General features: G+C 41.5%; 1 protein-coding gene across 1 annotated transcript in view; it reads right to left on the minus strand.

Annotated features, from left to right (window-relative positions):
• Positions 1-23,546, minus strand: part of CSMD1 (CUB and Sushi multiple domains 1) — a 2,539,710-nt gene that overhangs the window by 696,823 nt on the left and 1,819,341 nt on the right. The window contains exon 22 of the mRNA XM_077487775.1: positions 71-240. Coding sequence (XP_077343901.1) covers positions 71-240 — 170 coding nt within the window. The remainder of the gene's footprint in view (positions 1-70; positions 241-23,546) is intronic.

The raw sequence follows: 23,546 nt of genomic DNA on the forward strand, positions 1-23,546 counted from the left end.
ATACATCTTATTAAAACAAAATGTCAATATGTATGCAGTATTTATAAATACATATATATATATATTTTACCTTCAGTACATCACCATCATGCAGTTGAAATGTTCTAGCTCTTAAGTGGATTCCCTTTCCAGGTTGAGTCTCTATTCTATAAATGCATTCATGATTGTTGTCATAATTTGCTGGAAAATTTGGAGACAGCAGTGTTCCTTCATTTCCAGTGACTGTTGCTCCACATTCAGCTGAAGGCAATGGGTATATTAAAAACAAATGATTTAAAAAATGGTGAATTCTAATTGCACTTCAATGTTTAAGATTGAACAATAAGCACAATGCTAAAAACAGAACAAAAATACAATATTTTTTTCAATAATGTGTTACAACTATTTTGGAAGAAATACATGTAAAATGCATTCAAATTTAAAAATGTAACATTTTAAAATCTGGAAAAATACATTTAAAATGTAACATTCTAAATTCTGCTTTAAAGCCAACTGAAGTTGCTGGAAATGTCATAGAGTAATCATGCATACAGGAGTATAAGCAACTTTAGAAACATGCATCTAACACACCGGTGTGCATGAGCCTACAAATCCAAGTGAAAGTTAGCATAATCGTAGTCACTTTGTAAGTCAGAGCATTATCACAGTGTTGCCTTATGAGGAGTTTATATAGCTGACAAATACAATTCCTGTATTACCTCGGGAAGTACTGGGAGTAAGTGGTACAGTAGTTACCATTAAAGGATACACAAATTGACCAACACTAATACCTCCCCATTCTCCAAATAATTTATTATGTGGGAAGCTGCTTGGCTAAAAAAAAATGATGTGTCCCTTTAAACAGCAGTTCACACTAAGTAGCAGCAGTAACATCAAACACAGTGATCCTAAAGAAGGTTAATTAGGATGTGAAGAGGGGTATTCACATTAGCTACTTTATTATATTTAGTCACACATATTATTACTTTCTTTTTCTTTAATCGCGCATTTTAAAGCTGCAATTACAGAAACATCCCCTAGGCAAATCTTAATCCAGTATGATGTCATTCAACAGTAAACAGTAATATGTACATGCTTTCTTTGTGGTTCTCATTACTGGTCTGAAGATACAGGTATCTCTATATTTGATCACACTGCAGACCAAATTAATGTAAATAAAGCATGGCTTATAGAAACCTGGGCCTGTGATGACAGATCTCAATTTAAATGGGAAAAAAAGTCAGAAAAAAGTTGCATACAAAGTTGTTTCTGAGAATATATAAAAGCCAGTATGTTTGAAAGTGTAGTTTTACTTCAATGGACGTGTGCATCTTTAAACACCACAGACCACAAATGCCTATATTTCTTAGAAAAGAAAAAAGAAATCCACAAAATGCAAATGATACTACAGGATAAATTGAGTTTACTTTTACTAATTCATATTTTTGAATTGTAACATTGAGTGATATCCAGGATGCCCTACATTGCTGAGACCAAGCCATGCAGCAGTCAATCCAAAGAAGGCAAGGTGCCGTGACTGGATTTATGGTGTATATTGTATTTCTGATAAACATGGATTGCACATCAGGAAAGCCTCACTTAGTGGTCTCACAGGTAAAATAATTAGTGCCCCTTTAAATAATATTCTAATAATCTTACATGGATAGATACTGGGAAATGCTTCAATATGCGAAGGACTGGATCAGGATAACAGTATGGCATACTATAATAGCTGAGACCAAATGCTTCATGCAAGCCATCATCTTTTGAGACTAGTGGCAACCAACAACATCTGCAAATCAAATGCAATCAGCAAATATCAACACTTTTCTCCTACAGCAGGATATCATCCCTTTAGTGGACACATAAATGCATGAAACAGGTGAAACAATGACAAGTACACTAATATCACCTTTCACTGACAGCAATCTCCACAGTAATTCATACGTCCCTGTTGAGGACCTATTCATTCCTGTTACAAAGCATAACATGAATGCATACCATCTTAAACCAAAACTTTTGAGGGGTGTTGCTTTCAGTCGGAGTGAATGGCCCCTAGGGATGAGCCAAACACAAACCCCCCCCACAGTGGTTCGGTTCGCAGAACATGCGAACAGGTATAAAATTAGTTTGAACATGCAAACACCATAAAAGTCTATGTGACACAGGTTATTTCTCTCACATAGCATGTGTGGGACTTTTTCACAGCCTGGCCACATCGAGAGGCCCAACATGCATGGAGCACCATCATGTGTTCTAGGAGCATAAATTACTGTACACATCTAACATCTTGACTACCTATTACACTTTTGAAGGCCCTGGAGCACCAGGACAATGACATGGCACTGATGACAGATGGCACTGATACATGGCACTGATGACATGTGACACTGATGTTGCAGCAATGACAGATGGCACTAATATGTGGCACTGATGACACGTCACTGATGACAGATGGCACTAATATGTGGCACTGATGACAGATGGCACTAATATGTGGCACTGATGACACGTGACACTGATAACAGATAGCGCGTGAGACTGACAGGTGTCACTGATGACAGATGGCACTGATACGTGTCACTGATGACACGTGACACTGATGTGGCACTGATGACAGATGGCACTAATGACAGATGGCACTAATAAATGAATCAGATCCATCCCTTCTCCTCTGTCTTAATATTAAGGCTTGGCAGGTCTTTAAGGACATATCTGTCTGGTGAGTGAGTCATCTTACCACACGTGGTGGAACACATTGTCTGGATTGAAGAAGGAATAGACTTTCACTGACATTTAAGGGCAAGGTGTGTGGGAAATGTATCACATATTTATGGAGATTATTCAGTTGTATTTATTGCATTATAATATAATCAATAACTTATATGAATAATTATTACATCTGATTGTAAATATTCATGTCTTTTCATATATACATAGACAGTATATTGTTTATACACTGACTTATAAAGAGTAGCACCTACCTTTACATTATACATATTTTTAGTGTTGTTTACACTTAAAGGGGTAGCTGCACTTGGTAAAAGGGAATTCGGGTTGGCGCCTTCTTATTTCACATAGTTTAATTTTTGCATGCACATATATTCTAACTCATATCAGTGTGGCGGAATATGTGTAAATATCTTCCAAATACATTTCAAATAATAATCCATTGTATGTGGAAGAAATGTAAAGTGAACAATATTGAATATGCAAACAGGTATTTGGAATTTTTGAGTGGAGATATGACTACACATCATCTTCATTTTGCTACAAGCACAAAGCTGCCATACAGTTCCTGTGACATAAAAGACAGCTAAAATCTCATACTTAAAGTAAACATTGTTATAGTCTGAATATTTTAATCAAATAACCTTTATGTGTTGGATGCAATTTGCATAATAAAAAAATAAAAAAGTATAGCAGTGCCATGAATGGTTGAGACATCCAATATCATGTAGAATAGCATATATTTATAGTGTGTATAAGTAAAATGGCAAAATGTAATCCTTTAAAATCCTGTAAGCAAGAACAGGAGTAAATAATGAAAGACAGTATACTTGTTTACTTTATGTATGATTGGTTAAAATCACTGTATATATATATATATATATATATATATATATATATATATATATATATATATATATATATATATATATATATATATATATATATACATACATACATACATACATACACTGTGTGTGTGTGTGTGTGTGTGTGTGTGTGGTACACTCTGCTTATAGTCCAACCCTACAGCTCCTTGGCTTCATTAACTGGCAAATACCAGCTGTTTTGTATCATAGTAGTATCTCCTGATGTTCTTGTGTAAATTGACACTTCCAGAACAGCGTTTGCAGTGCCAATAGGAACTACAATGGTTACATTTGTATCTCTTTCTATAAAGACATGTGTATTTCATATGCTTCTCAGCTAGTGGATTTAATGTGGTTATTTTACTACTGACCATAATAAGAGAATATTTGTTCAAAGAGAAAATAGACCAATTTGCACAGAAAGAAATGCATATGCAGATTTGGTGGATAAATAAGATTTTTTTTTTTTTTATTGTAACAGACCCTTAATTGTTTTAATCATAACATTGGCACTGTTTTTTTTCATTTTTGTTATACCTTTTGTTTATATTGTATATTGCATAGGAAATTACTTAGTAACTCCAAACATTATATATATTTTTAAGAAAGACCCTAGAGAATAAAATGGTGTGTATTGCAATTTTTTTTATGTCACACGGTATTTGCGCGTATTCCAAACACAATTTTTGAGGAAAAATGTATCCTTTAATGAATTGTAATGCCTAAAAACACAATATAATACCCAATTGTTTAGTAAAAAATAAAAGATGATGTTACATCAAGTTAAAAGATACCCAACATGTCATGCATTAAAATTGTGCATGCTCATGGATTGGCGACAAACTACTGTAATTCAATATCTCCATAGGAGAAGCTTTAAAAACCTTAAAGTTAAACAGGAGGTATGGTGCTAGAAGTATTGCTGTCACTACAATGTTTGCTACAATACCTCACATATGAGTTTTCTTTTGCACTCAAGCACAGAAGGCTGAGGGGGTGCTTTCAATTTTTGTTAATTTTATTTTTTATTTTTTAATATATATATATATTACTGAGACATCCGGGTTCTATCAGACCCCAGATATCTCTTCTGCCCAGAAAGCATCTGAATAAATCTAAATGTACTTTTCAGTATCAAAATCTCTGCCTTCCAGGGCTTTCATGTAGAATTCAGTTGATCTGTTACAGACATATCAAGAAATGTTCAGAAATAAAGGAAATTAATACAATCTGCATAGCTATTTGTTTTTCTGAGCAGCTCTCGGGATTCTTGTTGCCAGGTACACAGTGCTATCCAGTTGTATGCAGGCAACTCAAATTTTCCTTTGGGATATTCAGCAAGAGTGAAGGCTTTTGAGATAGGGAATTGCAAAGTAACTTGTGGAAAAAGTTAACACAATTCCTTTTAAATGCTAAATTCAGATTTATCAGACTGTAGTGTTTTCTACATTTGAGCAACACACAAAAAGCATCAGGGAATTGGTTGCTTGCATGTGTTAACTGCATTATTTCTTCCCTGCCACCCACTTAAATTAACTAGTGTAAATTAAAACTCAATAACTGCCTTAGTTTTATTGAAGTAAGGTTAAGAGACCAATTTTATTTGAACTGCATAGGTGGAATAAATAAATCCTTTTTTTTCTTTTACTTTGTAGCTTTACAGAGTATCTATTTAAACTGAGTAGATAGCAACAATTCAATAGTCCTATGCATTTTATAGTTTGCATACCCTACAGAAAGAAATATATGTGACATAAAAGTAACTGGTTCATGCTAGCCGACAAAGAAAAAAAATGTCACAGTGACATCTGATAGTAGCCACTAAGTTATGTACTATGCTGTTATAGTAGAAGCGGTTTCTTTAAAAAAGAAATAGAGCTATTCTCTCATCTCCTTTCCAATATGCTAGGTAAATCCCCACCTCCACCTCCCTATATGCCTACTTATATATCATACTTGTGGCATCCACTCTATTTTATATTCAGTTGGAAATCCCCAGTGTGTTGGCCACACTAATGCAGAATGAAATAATATAGACTCCTTAGTATCTCTTGCGTTGGGTCATCAAAAACGGTCATGTGCAGGATTGAAAAATGGTTATGCATCTATGGTGTGGGTAGGCTAGCATAGTAGGGTGGTTGGGGGAGGGATAAAACAGCCTTGTTTGAACATGCACTGATCATTTATTGTCAGTGTTTTAATATCAAGGCTCTTCCCATCTAATAGTTATACTTTCTTTTCTATGATGCATCATGGCTGGTGAAAAACAACTACATCTGTACTTCACTAGTAAAAAGTCCAATTCCTGCTCACAGTATAGGGCAGGGATATGCAATTAGTGGACCTCCAGCTGTTGCAAAACTACAAGTCCTATGAGGCATGACAAGACTCTGACAGCCACACACATGACACCCAGAGGCAGAGGCATGATGGGACTTGTAGTTTTTCAACAGTTGGAGGTCCGCTAATTGCATATCCCTAGTATAGAGGAACGATAGTTAATGTCAGATCAGGATTTTTAAGGCAAATAGAATTGCTGATGTGAAAAATGAAATGCAATTTTAGTATAATTTTATAACGGTTAGTCAGGAGTTTGACTTGTTGATGATTGTTATGAGCTTCTGAACTTTACAGATCTTCCCTGCTTCTGCATTGCCTGAATATGCCTTTATGAGATATTTTTTTAAATTTTGGTTTCTGTAAGATAGTTTCAGTGGGTTAGATAAAAAAAAGCTGACATCAGGCAGAGGTTATCAAAGCCTCTAAAGAACACCAGAGCCTCCAGTGTCACCCTTTATTGCAAGATAGTCTCATTAAACATGATTAAAGTTAAAGTGGTGTTGCACAAAAAAAAAATTAAATTCCTAAAAAAATTAAGCCATAGCCAGGTGCCCACAGTTGCAATGCCGGTGCCCCTGAGCAGAGGGGGAGATGAGCGGAGCTTCGACCCCCCGCATCGCTGGACCCTGGGATAGGTAAGTGTCCAATTATTTAAAGTCAGCAGCTACAGTATTTGTAGCTGCTGACTTTTATTTTATTTTTCAAATGGAAACTCCTCTTTAAGATTTTCTTTATACAATTGTTCTACATTTATATTCTCTACATTTTCCAAAAAAAATCAATAACTGGCAATAATTTACTAATTCACATTATCCCATATGTCTCATTCACCGTCTGCCATGTCATTGATTGTTAGGGTATAGAGTCCAGGCACATTAAAACAGCTACACTATCAATATCCATAGAATAATAATGTGCCATCTAAACTGCCAAGCATCCTAACGGTGATCTTCCTCTGCAATCTTGCTGGTGTTGCTAAAACTCTTCCTTCCTTAACCACTTCCCGACCAGCGCACGATGATGTACGTCGACAGAATGGCATGGGCAGGCATATTGGCGTACAGGTACATCCAATATTCAATGCCGCCCTGCCATTGGGAGCGCGCCGCCGGCGGCGCGCTCCCGCGCTGGTCGGGACCCCCGTGAGTCTGGTCGCGGGACCCGCGGACTCAATCGCCGCGGGCATCACCCCCAATCGTCTCACGGAGCGGCCGAATGGAGGAAATGCTGTGTAAACAACATTTCTCCATTCTGCCTAGCAACTAGGGATGCTGATCTCTGCTCTATGTGATTGGAGCAGAGATCAGTGTTCACTAAATGAAAGCCCAACCCCCCCACAGTTAGTAACACACCCCTAGGAACACTTAACCCCTACACTGCCACCCACCGGTTAACCCTTTCACTGCCAGTGGCATTTACACAGGAATCACTGCATTTATATAGCAGTGATTACTGTATAAATGACAATGGTCCCAAAAATGTGTCAAAAATGTCCGATGGGTCCCCCACAATGTCGCAGTCACAATAAAAATCGCTGATCGCCGCCATTACTAGTAAAAAAAAATAATAATAAAAAATTATTAATAAAAATGCTATAAAACTATCCCTATTTTGTAAACGCTATAACTTTTGCGCAAACCAATCAATAATCGCTTTTTGCGATTTTTTTTACCAAAAATATGTAGAAGAATACCTATCGGCCTAAACTGAGGGAAAAAAATGTTTTTTTATATATTTTTGGGGGATATTTATTATAACAAAAAGTAAAAAATAATGTGTTTTTTTTCAAAATTGTCGCTCTATTTTTGGTTATAGCGCAAAAACTAAAAACCGCAGGGGTGATCAAATACCACCAAAAGAAAGCTCTATTTGTGGGAAAAAAAGGACGTCAATTTTGTTTGGGAGCATGACCGCGCAATTGTCAGTTAAAGCAACGCAGTGCCGAATCGCAAAAAGGGGTCTGGTCTTTGACCAGCAAATTGGTCCGGTCTGCAAGTGGTTAAATAGTCTTAATGGAATTTTTTGTCCTTTGAGATCAATGTTCAGAAACAAACAGTTGTTAAACTCTCAAGAATGACTAGACAAGGTGCACATGTGCAAAAAAAAGTTGTTCTCTGCACTGTACTACTTTCTACTTTCCTGTTGCCCTAGGTACAGATTAATAATTGGTTACACATGCCCTGCTTTTCTGAAATATATGCCAATGGACCACAACCCATTAATATAATAGGACTGGATAAAAAGGTGCTTAGTACAGATCATAATGTAAATTAGGTTTTAAACCTTAATAATTTAGATTATAAAAAAAATTTTGATGCAAACTTCAATAAAGCCCAATTGAACTCACAGTTTAAATCCACTCAACACATTTGAGATGCATCAAAACAAAAGGTTTATAATGTCTTGAAGTTACAGTCCAAAGATAGGCTAGTAGGTTATTGAATCCTGTCTAAGTGTTCCCTAATAGGTGTATGTATGAAATGAATATGTGTATGTATGAAATTAACTTAGGGATCTTAAATTGTAAAGCTCCTTAACCACTTGCCGACCGCCTAACGCCGATGTACGTCGGCAGAATGGCACGGGCAGGCATAAGCACGTACATGTACGTGATTTGCCTCCCGCGGGTCGGGGGCCCGATCGGGCCCCCGCCCGGTGCCTGCGGCGGTCGGTTTTCGTTCGGGAGCGATCCCGGACGAGGGGACGGCCATTCATTCATGGCCACCCCCTCGCGATCGCTCCCGACGAATAGAAATCCCCGGTGACATCACTTCCTCTCCTGTAATGTAAACACAGGAGAGGAAGTGATGTATTCTCTCCTCCGTGTCGGTATTTTTCGTTCCGACACGGAGGAGAGCGGATCAGTGAGTTGCACCAACACATCCCACACACAGTAGAACATGCCAGGCACACTCACACCCCCCCTTTACCCCCCGATCACCCCCCCAATTACCCCTGCCCCCCAGTCACAGTGACACCAATGTCATTTTTTTTTTTTTTTTTTTTTTTTTTGCATTGGTGTCATTTGTGACTGTAATAACTGTTAGGGCAGTTAGAGTTAGCCCCCTTTAGTTCTAATGTACCCCCCTAACCCCCCCAATAAAGGTTTAACCCCGTGATCACCCCCCGTCGCCAGTGTCACTAAGGCTGGGTTCACATTGCAGCGGTTTATGAGAACGAATGTGATTCGCACCGCACTGCAGTGCAAATCACATCCGATCTCTGTGCGATTCGAGTTCAGCCATTCGCCGCACCCGCCGCACCCGCCACACCCGCCGCACCCGCCGCAAATTCGCACGGGACCCTTTTTTTGGCCCGCAGCAGAATCGGATCGCATGGGTGTTCACACCATGCGATCCGAGTTTGCAGATCGCACTGCGATATGCGAACTGATCTGGGGGTGTCAGTAACATTTCACTGACACTCCCAGCAGTTCGCATAGGGCAGTGTGAACTGCCGCCGGGAGGCATGCGATGCGGGAACCCGCCGCGGATTCGCGGCGTTTCCGCATCGCTCCAGTGTGAACCCAGCCTAATAAGCGATCATTTTTCTGATCGCCGTATTAGTGTCCCAGGTGACGCTAGTTAGGCAGGTAGGTATTTAGGTTCGCCGCAGCTTTTTATAGCGCCAGGGACCCCCATATACTACCGCATAAAGCCCCCTGATTGCCCCCTAGTTAACCCTTTCACCAGTGATCACCATATAACTGTTACAGGTGACGCTGGTTGGTTAGTTATTTTTTTATAGTTTCAGGGCACCCGCCATTTATTACCTAATAAAGGTTTAACCCCCTGATCACCCGGCGGGTGTCATTTGTGACTAATAACTGTTAGGGCAGTTAGGGTTAGCCCCCTTTAGTTCTAAGGTACCCCCCTAACCCCCCCAATAAAGGTTTAACCCCGTGATCACCCCCCGTCGCCAGTGTCACTAAGGCTGGGTTCAGATTGCAGCGGTTTGAGAACGGATGTGATTCGCACTGCAGTGCAAATCACATCCGATCTCTGTGCGATTCGAGTTCAGCCATTCGCCGCACCCGCCACACCCGCCGCACCCGCCGCAAATTCGCACGGGACCCTTTTTTTGGCCCGCAGCAGAATCGGATCGCATGGGTGTTCACACCATGCGATCCGAGTTTGCAGATCGCACTGCGATATGCGAACTGATCTGGGGGTGTCAGTAACATTTCACTGACACTCCCAGCAGTTCGCATAGGGCAGTGTGAACTGCCGCCGGGAGGCATGCGATGCGGGAACCCGCCGCGCATTCGTGGCGTTCCCGCATCGCTCCAGTGTGAACCCAGCCTAATAAGCGATCGTTTTTCTGATCGCTGTATTAGTGTCACAGGTGACGCTAGTTAGGCAAGTAGGTATTTAGGTTCGCCGCAGCTTTTTATAGCGCCAGGGACCCCCATATACTACCGCATAAAGCCCCCTGATTGCCCCCTAGTTAACCCTTTCACCAGTGATCACCATATAACTGTTACAGGTGACGCTGGTTGGTTAGTTATTTTTTTATAGTTTCAGGGCACCCGCCATTTATTACCTAGTCTCACTAGTGTACCCCTAAATTTAGGGGTGTCTACTTTCCAAAATGGGGTCATTTGGGGGGGGTTTGTGCCATCTTGGCATTTTATGGCCTTCAAAACTGTAACGCCCTTAGAAAGCCTGAAGGCGGTGCTTGGTTTTCGGGGCCCCGTACGCGGCTAGGCTCCCAAAAAGTCCCACATATGTGGTATCCCCGTACTCAGGAGAAGCAGCAGAATTTATTTTGGGGTGTCATTTCACATATGCCCATGGCATGCGTGAGCAATATATCATTTAGTGACAACTTTGTGAAAAAAAAAAAAAAAAAAAAAAAAAGTTTGTAATTTTCCCGCAACTTGTGGCAAAATATAAAATATTCCATGGACTCAACATGCCTCTCAGCAAATAGCTTGGGGTGTCTACTTTCTAAAATGGGGTCATTTGTGGGGGTTTTGTGCCATCTTGGCATTTTATGGCCTTCAAAACTGTAATAGGTAGTGAGGAGTGAAGTCAAATATTTACGCCCTTAGAAAGCCTGAAGGCGGTGCTTGGTTTTCGGGGCCCCGTACGCGGCTAGGCTCCCAAAAAGTCCCACATATGTGGTATCCCCGTACTCAGGAGAAGCAGCAGAATTTATTTTGGGGTGTCATTTCACATATGCCCATGGCATGTGTGAGCAATATATCATTTAGTGACAACTTTGTGAAAAAAAAAAAAAAAAAAAAAAGTTTGTAATTTTCCCGCAACTTGTGGCAAAATATAAAATATTCCATGAACTCAACATGCCTCTCAGCAAATAGCTTGGGGTGTCTACTTTCTAAAATGGGGTCATTTGTGGGGGTTTTGTGCCATCTTGGCATTTTATGGCCTTCAAAACTGTAATAGGTAGTGAGAAGTGAACTCAAAAATTTACGCCCTTAGAAAGCCTGAAGGCGGTGCTTGGTTTTCGGGGCCCCGTACGCGGCTAGGCTCCCAAAAAGTCCCACATATGTGGTATCCCCGTACTCAGGAGAAGCAGCAGAATTTATTTTGGGGTGTCATTTCACATACGCCCATAGCATGTGTGAGCAATATATCATTTAGTGACAACTTTGTGTAAAAAAAAAAAAAAAATTTTTTTTTTGTCATTATTCAATCGCTTGAGGCAAAAAAATAAAATATTCAATGGGCTCAACATGCCTCTTATCAATTTCCTTAGGGGGTCTACTTTCCAAAATGGGGTCATTTGGGGGGGTTTTGTACTGCCCTGCCATTTTAGCACCTCAAGAAATGAGATAGGCAGTCGTAAACTAAAAGCTGCGTAAATTCCAGAAAACGTACCTTAGTTTGTAGATGTGACAACTTTTGCGCAAACCAATAAATATACAATTATTGACTTTTTTTTTACCAAAGACATGTGGCTGAATACATTTTGGCCTAAATGTATGACTAAAATTGAGTTTATTGGATTTTTCTAATAACAAAAAGTAGAAAATATCATTTTTTTTCAAAATTTGCGGTCTTTTTACGTTTATATCGCAAAAAATAAAAATCGCAGAGGCAATCAAATACCATCAAAAGAAAGCTCTATTTGTGGGAAGAAAAGGACGCAAATTTTGTTTGGGTACAACATTGCATGACCGCGCAATTACCAGTTAAAGCAGCGCAGTGCCAAAGTGTAAAAAGACCTCTGGTCATTTACCAGCAAAATGGTCCGGTCTGAAAGTGGTTAAGGTCAAGGACTGTGAATGTACAATATATATGTAAAGCACTATGTGAATTGTTGGTGCTATATACAGTAAGTACATGTAATAAATACAGTTTGAGTAGAAATGCCTTTCCATTGCTAGCAGCTGCAGAGTGACATCTTTTCTGTCTGTGGAGAAGCAGTCATGGCACTGAAGAAGTCAGAAACTCCTCCTACTGAATCAGACCCATAGTTATGCAATCAGCAAAGCTCGTGATCCCTGCAGAGCTCTGGCTCTGACTTAGTAGGGGTTGTGTCAGGCCTCTGCAAAAGAGACTACCAAGAACACAGGTCCCTGCATAACTTTAAAGAATAAAAATGTTTTAATTCACGTTTTCAGAATTTCAAAGAAAGTTTTCATAATAATAATAATAATAATAATAAAAAAAACAAAACAAGAATCAAGACCTTGAGTTAATACCAAGATAATATTGTTGCAAGTGATCATGTAATTATATTAGTTAACCCCTTGTTTATCAAGATACATTCATACACATCAAGGTATTTAAGGGGTTAAAAGCTCTCTGAATGGGGGGACAGAATCCTGTGACTCATTGGACTCTCCCCTCATTTTGAGCATAAACAATGAAAGACCCTTTTTCAATGGAGAAGGAGGGATAGGGTTTCTGTTGCAACTTATTCACAGAAGTTTAGCCTGGATCCCAAAGCTATTAACAAATAGCCAAAGCACTAGACATATGCACACTGAAATATTTTGTTTCAGAATTTAGTTTTCCTCTGAAAAATACATTTATTTAGTTACTCTCGAAATTTGTTTTTATTTATTTCATTGCAGTGCATACTAGCTCATTATGCCTTTTCCCTTGCAGATGTAATGGATGCTTTAAAGGATGCAAACCTACCCGACCAGGAGAATTCAGGTTTTTGAAGTGTATGTAGGTAATGTTGCATTTTGGTAAAAAAAGGAATATAGTTGGCCTGGAAAAAGCCTTTAAATGATTTTGTCAGTTGGATCCCAACATTATTATACACTGAGCATACAGTAAGTGAGGAATCAGAATAGACTAGAATTGTTTAAATTACTCGCCAGTTATGCCATCTGGGTCAGGAGATTTATTGCTGAGAAGGTCTAGGTTTGTTGATATTTCTTGCATAGTAAAAAAGGAGTGTTAAAATGAGTTAACTGAACTTCTGTTAAGGTTGGGAGTGTAAGTTGGTCAAGGGAGGAGGTAATTTAAGCTAAAGAAGGCTGATAGATGGATTTATCCTGTTTAAAATTGTATAAGGAGGGGGGCGCATGCGCGAAGCTCGACATGGCAGACGTCCTTCCATAGAGCTCCGCACTCCCCGCTGCCTTAACGGATCATTTACATCACCCTGAATCGCAATTCTACCCTGCTATCCACGGGATCGCCTGACTAAAGCTCCGCTGTACCTCACGGTATGGTACTCACGGGTCCCAAGGGCAAGAACAAGCCAAAACCCATCAAAGAAGCTCTGGCCCGGGCCTCCTCCAAAATGGCGGCGAAGGCCCTGGCAAAACAGCACGTTGCTTCTCCGGCCTCGGACAGCGATGAGGAAGAAGACATGGACGCTAACGCTTGCGGCTCCCCTCCTCTACCCTCCACAGGTATGTCGCAAACTGCCTTTCTAAGCCACATGGAGTCTATGCTCCAGAAAGCACTAAAAACTACTTCTGAACAGATCACTGATACGCTTTCACGAGAAATTCGTGAAATAGGTCAGCGTACTGCTGACCTGGAAACGAGGGTGGATGATGTGGAACTCACCCTACGAGAACACTCTCAGGATCTCTCCATGCTCAGGGAGGAGAATCTCACCCTTTTATCCCGCTTAGAAGACGCTGAAAATAGATCTCGCAGATCCAATCTACGTCTACGTGGCATCCCCGAATCTATTGAAGACATTCAGTCGTTCACCACTGCTCTGTTCCAGGAACTATCACCCTCTCTCTCTATAGAACGTCTTGAGTTCGATCGGATCCACCGAGCTCTCACACGCCGCCAGCCAGACGGTCCCCCCAGGGATATCATCATAAAGCTGCACTTTTTCCGAACGAAAGAGCAATTGATCAACGCAGCCCGCAAGAAGGAAGACCTCACCTTCCAAACACACAAATATCAACTATTCTCTGATCTGGCTCCCTTGACCATCGCAAAACGGCGTGCCATGAAACCCCAGCTCCAGATCCTATTGCAACATCAAATCAAATACACCTGGAGATTCCCCTTTGCCCTGCAATTTACCCACCTGGGTCAGCAACACTCGTGCTCATCCCCGGAATCCTTACAGCGGCTCCTGGAATCCCTTCGCCTGACCCCGTCGACCCAACACCAAGAGTCTGAGCTGCCCTGTACGCCAGCCCGAACGGCTGCCCACCCGTACTCGGCTACGCCTAAACGCAACGTCTCCATTCCACCTTCCGTTCGTAAGGGGACTCCGCAACGACGATATGATGACACCGTCGTCAGTCCGAAGGTCCGCACTCCGCGCTGATTAGTCTGCACTTGTCTTCTTTGTCTTCCTCCCGGTGCTCCATGAGTGCCCCCACCGTGTCCCTATACTACGGGACTCTGTAGATACCTTACTACGAAGATTTTTTCTCTTCGACTTCCTCAACCTTCTTGTTACACTACATGCCCTTGCATTTTCGCTGCTTTTTTGCTAAAATTTTTGTTGTTTTTACTTTTTGCTTCCCTCCCTGCCTCTTATTTTTTGATTCCCTTTTTTCATTTTTTTAATTTTTAAAAAAAAAAAAAACATTTTTCTGTATGTTTAAAATTTTTGCTTCAAACTTTTTACTTTATACTTTTTGCTATCCCCTCTATGCATTGACAATGCCGTGCTGGTTTCAAATAATCCCTATTGTTTTGTGAACAACCAGCTCATATTTAAATGTCTCCTGAAAAGCTTGTGCTCCGCACGGCTCAGTTGATAGGGGCTAGTTTTATATTTGTGTTATTTTATTGGTTTTCCTTTATTACCTAATTGCCAGCTAATTCCGTTCTGGCCAATACCGTATACCCCTTCATCGGGGTTCCCTGGGCTGCTGCACTCCCCTCCCCCCTTTTTCTCCCCTCCCCCTATTCCCTCCTTCTTGGCCCTTGTCCTCTATCTATCTTTCTTTTCCTCCCTGTTCTTGCTTGCCTTTTCCCTCTTCTTCTCTCTCACCTTCTACCAGCTATGTCTTCGCCACAGCCCCCCCTCCTTTCTACCCTTCCCCTTCCCCCCTTCCCCTTCCACCCTTCCTGTTACCCTTGCTTCAGCCCAGGGGTTAAAAATGTTAAGCCCATTCAAAGGGGCTCTATACTGACTCAAAACTGTTTAAGTTTACATACTTTGCTTACTTACCCTGGTGTTTTCAGGATTAATGTTTTGTTTTTCATGTTCGATCCTACAGCAGCGGGGAGTAGTCACTGCTCCCCCGCCTTACGGTGCTCTTTCTCTTGGGCTGCTCCTAGTTGCCCGCAGAGCAAGTGCGCTATTTAGTTGGGCACCATCAACTGTACACTACACTTCTCAAACTCAAGGATGTGCCCCACGCTGGTTCTACCATTCTCTCTTTCCCTCTGTCTTACTTTCTTTTCCTATCCCTTCTTTCCCTCCCTCTCCCCACTCCTCTTTTCTGCTCAGGTGGTCCCAATACCCTTATATCTATTTTTTATTGACCCCCCAAGTACACTCAGATGGCCCCCCTGAATATTCTCTCCCTTAATGTTAAGGGACTCAACTCCCCGCAAAAGAGGGTTAAAGCCTTTCGCACTTTCGCTTCCCTGAAGGCGGATGTGGTCGCCCTTCAGGAGACCCATTTCTCTGCCCATAACACCCCTAAATTTTTTGGCTCTCGCTACCCTTCAGTCTACACTGCCTCCGCTGAATCTAAGCACAGGGGTGTCCTCCTGGCCTTCCACCATTCCTTACCCTTTACGGTTATTAAAGAAATTAAGGACCCTGCTGGCCGTTATCTTATCTTAACGGGTTTGCTTCAAGAAATGGAGACCACCTTCGTCTCCTACTATGCCCCTAATGTTAATCCAGTCCCGTTTTTTTCTCATCTTCTGAGGGTGATTAAATCACATGTTAAGGGTACCCTAATCTTGTGCGGTGACTCTAATCTGATACTTCAACCGCACCTTGACAGATCACCCTACTCCCCGGGTCATTTCTCCCCTTCTTCACAATTATGTAACCTCCTACAGCAACATTCCTTGCTGGATACTTGGAGAGAGTGCAATCCGTTAAAGAGAAACTATACTTTTTATTCCCATCCACACAACTCTTTCTCCAGAATTGATCATATCTTTGTCCCAATCGCCTCCTCTCCCCTCTTGATGCATTCCGTTATACACCCCATTACGTGGTCGGACCACTGCGCTGTGATTACCACGCTTTCTTCACTAATACCCCGTCCTGACACTAAAACCTGGTGCATGAATGAAGCCCTCCTAACGAATCAGTCCTATTGCCTAGACATCCAAACGGCACTTAATGACTATCTTTCACATAACTTGATACCTGGTGTTTCATCGACCCTCTTGTGGGAGGCCCACAAGCCGGTGGTTAGGGGTACTTGTATTTCTGTTGCTACCCACATTAAAAGGGAGAAGAGGGCCAGGCTCCGACAGCTCGAGTCTGACTTTCAACTCCAGTTTTTACAATTTCAGGCTTCCCCCTCTAACACCAATAAGCAATTATTAGACAAAACCAGACTGGAACTTGACCTTCTTTTGGCCGAATCTGCGGAAAAATCCATCCGCCGGTCTGGCCACAAGATTTACACCAAGGCCAACAAGCCAGATACCTTTTTGGCACTCCGCCTTAGAAGACCAGACCATACCTACACTCCGGTTAAACTTCGACTGGCTAATGGTAACCATACCAGTAACCCTGTTAAAGTCCTTTCTGAATTTCGTAAGCACTTAGCCGATTTATATAAAGAACAGGGATCCTTCCCCTCCCGGGAGGCGGAAACACTATTTCGGGATTTATCTATACCTACGTTACCTGACGCCAGTCGAGAGTCTATCGACGAACCAATTTCGGTCGATGAAGTGCTCGGCGCCATTAAAACGCTCAAACCTCACAAACGCCCTGGTCCAGACGGTCTTCCCGGCTTATACTATAAAAAATTCGCAACCACCCTTGCCCCACTCCTTGCCAATTCTTTTAACGCCTTGTTAAATCAACAATCCCTTGGTCGTGATTCTTTGACGGCCATCATAGCTATGATCCCCAAACCCAACACCGACCACACAGTATGTTCCAACTATAGGCCCATTTCCCTTTTAAATGTAGATGTAAAAATTCTAGCTAAAATCCTTGCTCTGCGACTAAACCCGATAATAGGCCGTATGATCCACAAAGACCAGGTAGGCTTCATTCCTAGACGTCAAGCCAGCGACAACATACGTCGAATTATTCTTTTACAGCACATAGCCAAGACCCGCAAAATCCCCATGCATCTCCTATCGCTCGATATTAAGAAAGCCTTCGACACAGTCTCATGGCCCTATCTTCACTATATTTTAGGACGTTGGGGCTTTGGCCCCAATTTTCTATCTTGGATTAAATCACTGTACACACATCCACAAGCCTTTATAAAATACTCAGGCTTTAGCTCAGTTCACTTCCCTATCGGTAGGGGGACGAGGCAAGGTTGCCCCTTATCCCCTTTATTATTTGCCCTAGTAATCGAGCCCCTTGCCGCCCTCATTAGAGCGAACCCCAACATCCATGGTCTTGATATAGCCTCCACATCCCATAAACTGTGTCTCTTTGCCGATGACGCCTTACTATTCATCACCTCCCCGCACATCTCCCTGCCCAATTTACTTCAGCTCCTCTCCCAATTTGCCAAGATATCAGGTTTGGAAGTTAATCAAGCGAAATCCAAAGCCCTAAACATATCCCTTCCCACGGCTGACCTTCATCTTATACAGGCGAACTTCCCTTTCCAATGGTCCACCGCCTCAATCCCTTACTTAGGAATTAAATTAACCAGTGACCCCACCCAACTGTTCCATTCTAATTACACCCCAATGCTGAAATACCTGTCCTCCCTACTCACTACTTGGCTGCCTCTCCACGTGTCCTGGCTTGGTCGCATAGCAGCGGTAAAAATGTCCCTATTGCCTAAGTTGCTTTACTTGTACAGGGTCCTCCCGGTCACCGTCCCGACCTACTTCCACAGAGTGATTCAGAGCAGGGTTTATAAATATATATGGGGTTCTAAAATCCCACGCATTTCCCGAACTACCCTGCTCCGTAGCAAACTCAATGGGGGTCTAGGAGTCCCTAACTTTCATCAATACTACCATGCTGCCCAACTTGCTCAACTCACTCTCTATCACGCTAGGACTGAAATCCCCTTGTGGGTCGTCCTTGAGGCTATAGATGCCCATCCAGTTTCTATTTCTAATCTCCTGTGGCTCCCTGCTCATACTCGGGGTCCTTTATCTAACCCTCTGACCCAACACTCCCTCAAGATCTGGGATAAGCTGAATAAACCGTTTCAATTAACCTCCCCACACTCACCTTTGCTTTCCTTATTTGGCCAACCGCTCTTTTACCCCGCCTTTGCCCAACCTATCTCTTTCCAGACGTGGTCTCGTGCTGGTTTGGAACGTATTCGCGATTTCTTCTCCAATGGCACTCTCAAACCCTTCTCAGTCCTTCAATCACAGTTGCGCATCCCCCCACGTGAACACTTTCGCTATATTCAAATCACCCATTTTGTCCGTACCCTCCTAGGCTCTCGCAGAGCTTCGAATAGGTTATCTGTGTTTGAGGATATATGTGACTCTGATCCACACGCCCCGGGTATCATCTCCACTCTTTACGCTCATCTTACATCCCTTCCGTCATCCCTTCCTTCGTATGCTTCGGCCTGGTCTACAGACTTATCCCTCAATTTGGATGCAGGCGATTGGGCGGAGATATGGGCAACCACTAAAATATCATCACAGAATGTGATCGCGCTGGAGGCCAGCTATAAGGTGCTAATGAGATGGTACCTTGTACCGTCCAGGATCGCTAGATATACCCCAGCCCACTCTCCGAACTGTTTTCGTGGTTGTGATTCTAGGGGTACACACCTCCACACATGGTGGACGTGTCCAGTAGTAGCACACTTTTGGGTACTCATATTTCAAATGGCCTCTCTCCTGTTCAACACCACCTTCATTCCTGACCCGGCCATTGCCCTGCTTAACCTCCCTCCCCCCAATTTGTCTAGGGCGCAATTGCGTCTTCTCACCCAACTTACCACAGCTGCCAAACAGACCATAGCGAAGGCCTGGAGGACGCCACTGTTACACATTGCGGAAGTTAAATGTAGGATAACCCAAGCCATGATCCATAGTAAAATTGAAGCTACAATCTTGGACAAAATTCCCCAACACCTTAAAATTTGGCGCCCCTGGGCAGATCATTACCTCCCCCACGATTTTGATAAACACCTTTTGGAACCTTGATCCTGTGATATTTGGCCTTGTTAAGATTTAGGTCCTTTTTTTTTTTTTTTTAGGATCAGGAGTTTGTGATGTTCTCAGCTTCCTGAGCACCCGTGGACCACCTGGCCGGAACCAACTCTCCTTTTCCTTTCACCCACCTTCTTTCGTTACCCTCTCCTTCACTCCACTCTCCCCATTCTCTCTCTGCACTTTTTCCCCCTTTTTCCTTATCTCTTTTCTATCTCTTACTCCTCTTGTCTTATCCCTTAAAATCTGTTGATGATGTAGCTTTTTTATCCCTTTACATCTCCGTTACTGTTGCCCAGCTCGCTCGGGCAGAGCCTCTCTTCTCTTTGGCTGGTCTAACAATTTCTGAACATGCAATCTGGTGTCAAGACCATGCTCGTTGTTTTGTTATACCTTTTTATTTCTCTTGTTATACGATTCTAATGTACGCCAATATCCGAATCACTCTGTATGCATTAATGCACATTTTCTCTATTCTCCTTTATCTTCCTTTGTAATAGCTCTGCTACCACTGTTAGTTCCTTGCAAGCGATTGTAACAGTACCAACACTGTCTGTATCTTTTTAGCTTGTTGTCAATAAAATTATTTGAACGTAAAAATTGTATAAGGAGCTGTAATAAGAACTAAAAGCATCCACACTGTTTTGAGGGTTGTGCGCCTCTTCTTTAGATGGGTAGTATAGGTATGCTATCTTTGACTTAGTTCTATGTCCTTTGATTCGGTGGGCCATGGCTTTTCTGGCTTTGTTAGAGGTTGAGTAGTTGGAGGCTTTCAGTTTGCATTGCATTCATTATTCATTCAAAGGATTCCATTAGGAGAAATCTAAGTTCCTATCGAAGTGCTACTAGTTTAGTTTTTAAGAGTATGATCAGAGTTTGGTTGGGAACAAAAGCCTAAGAGGGTAATGCCGATGGGCGCATGGTGCAACCACATTATGGAATGGATTTCTGAGGTCTGGACTTTTTGCAGTAACCATTTGTCAAGAAGAAAAAAGTCAAACCTAGAATAAGAATTTTGGCAAGGAGAAAAATGTATATAACCAAGTATAGATCGAGTGTTCGCCTGTCATTTAAAAGTACTCGCGGCTATAATGAATTGTCTATGGGAGAAATCAAAAGTGCTAATTTTAAAGGCGTATATGCATGGTATTGTCATGAAGTGTTTAGGAACCTGAGTTCTGCCCCAGGGGACATGTATCAATGAAAAAAAAAGTTTAAAAAATGGGCAGTTTTTTGGGAGCAGTGATTTTAATAATGCTTAAAGTGAAACAATAAAAGTGAAATATACCTTTAAATTTCGTACCTTGGGGGTGTCTATAGTATGCCTGTAAAGTGGCACATGTTTCCTATTTTTAGAACAGTGAAAGAGCAAAATGACATTTCTAAAAGGAAAAAAGTAATTTAAAAGTACTCGCGGCTATAATGAATCGTCGGTCCCGGCAATACACATAAAAGTCGTTGAAAAAAACGGCATGGGATTCCCCCACAGTACATTACCAGGCCCTTTTGGGTCTGGTATAAATATTGAGGGAAACCCCGAACCAAAATTTAAAAAAAAATTGTGGGGGTCCCCCCAAATTCCATGGCGTGGGTTTTAAGAGGAACCCTGTGCCAATTTTTTTTTTTAAAATGGTGTGGGGTCCCCCACAAAATCCTTACCAGACCCTTATCCGAGTATGCAACCTGGCAGGCTGCAGAAAAAAGAGGGGACGAGAGAGCACCCCCTTCTGAACCATACCAGGCCACATACCTTAAACATGGGGAGGGTGCTTTGGGGGGGCTGCTTAACAAGGGGACCCCTAGATCCTGGCCTCCCCCCCTGTGTCAAAATGATAACGGCATACAAATGTAGCCCTACCATTTCACAAAAAAGTGTGAAAATGGTAAAAACGACAATACACGCCTTGGGACAAGTTGTTTATTAAAAAAATTTAAAAAAGTAAAGTGTTCCATGAAGTCCACTCATCTTCTTCTCTCGCACCGACGGACTGAAAAAGAAGAAAAAAAATTCTCACACCGCCACCGATCTGGCTCCATGAGAGGCACCTGCCATAATGACCGGCCTCTCAGGTGACAGTTCATTTATAACTGAGGCCGGGGCCACACAGTTATGTTGCCGGGTGACCCCACCCCCCTCTGATGCATGGGGACATCCCTATGGTTTCCCGTAGCATCAGAGGGGGCGGGGTCACTCGTTTATGCCCCCCAAAATCCATACCAAATGGATTGGGGAATCAACCAGGATCACTTTATCAGGGTTGCTGAAGTAGCAGCTTTTCTTTTATGATGCATGTCAGGTGGTGCTTTGTTTGCCACTTGTGTGCTGCATTTTAATGTTATATTAAGTCTTAAATTAAAATTTAAGATGACATTATATACCTTGTTCATGGCAACCCTGATTTAGCTGTGTAAGTTGTAAGACTGGATATCTTATACTATGCTTGCCTGCTGTCTAATGAGAAGTATGAATGGTTTAAAGATTACAATATATACAGTTATTCTAAAATCCATCAGCAAACATTTAATAATTATGTAGCAACATTTTAAGATTTGTATGGATTTCATTTTAAGAAAATCCTTCAGGTACATCCCATATTAAACTATTACAGTTACAAGCACTTTGTGTGCAGCAATAGGGATTAGCACATATCACTTATACAACTGTTCAACATATAAAGATGTTCTAAAAAGTCCATAGTAAATGAGAAATACACTTTATCTAAGTGAGGGATATGTTTGAAGTGTTTGCACCTCCATGATAAAAAAAGTCCCTTAACAAAGAGTATTTTTAATAGACTTCATTGAAAAAAGTGAGTTATTCAGAGATGAACAGCTCAATTTGCACACAGAAAGCAACAAGTACCGTATTTGTTCTTCCATTAAATTGTGCCATGCCCATGTGCTGCTCTAGAATTGTTCATTGTAATGCATGTAGAACCAACACAGTGGGTTTCATGATAGCTCTCCTAAGTGTTTTAACCCTTTTGTCAACTAGAATAAATTTATTGTAACCAAACACACACAATAAAAACATGCAATTAATTGTAAGGTTCAATACAATAGTTACAAAAAATATGACAGAGATGGTTGGCACGTTTCACTTAATAGCTTCTTCAAAACCGATTACTCAGTGATTTGCAACAACAGAACCTCATATTAACCTCCCTGGCGGTACGATTATTTCGGATTTTAGGGGCTAAAAGCGGTACCATTATTGTGCATGAAAATTTGGCGTTTTATATTGTAGTCCTGTAATTCTTAGGAATAACTCTCTTAAATCTGTCCAAACCAGAGTCTAGCAGACATCCCGGGAATAATAAAGTTTGGAAAATGAAATCATGAATTATAATATAATAAATAATTATAAATAATTGTACCAAATAATAATATAACACTAATAAAAATTATTCAGTAATGTAATCAAATCAAAAACACTGAAATTTACTCAGTTGCAGAATTGTCACTGTCATTACTTTTCAGTATTTGATGACGGATCTCCCCACAAATCGCTATCCCTCAATTCTGCGAGTGATTCTAATTTATTATCGCTGTTTTCTAGCTGGTCTAAAATCATTTTTGATGTAAAGGGACAGTTTTGGTTGCTATGGACAATCTTCAGTTTCCAGGCATAAAGAACAGTTTTTATAATATAAAACTGCATGCAGGACACTGGGCAGACCACTAGGGACAAAGGGGATGTGAAATATTTACATACAGCAATGTAATCTATAAGATTACATTATACTGTATGTATACTGTGTGTTTCACTTTTTGAATTTGGCGCCGATCTCCATCCCTGTGCGTCGCAATGCTCGCAGGGAACGGAGATCGGTTCCGTGATGAATCGAGCGAGACACGGCTCGCTCGCACAGCAGGGAGACAACACTGGATCCGACAGAGAAGGTAAGTAAACCTCCTC

The sequence above is a fragment of the Lithobates pipiens genome, unplaced genomic scaffold (assembly GCF_037356315.1).
Source record: "Lithobates pipiens isolate NorthernLeopardFrog02 unplaced genomic scaffold, aLitPip1_a1.2 Scaffold_18, whole genome shotgun sequence".
Lineage (NCBI taxonomy): Eukaryota > Metazoa > Chordata > Amphibia > Anura > Ranidae > Lithobates > Lithobates pipiens.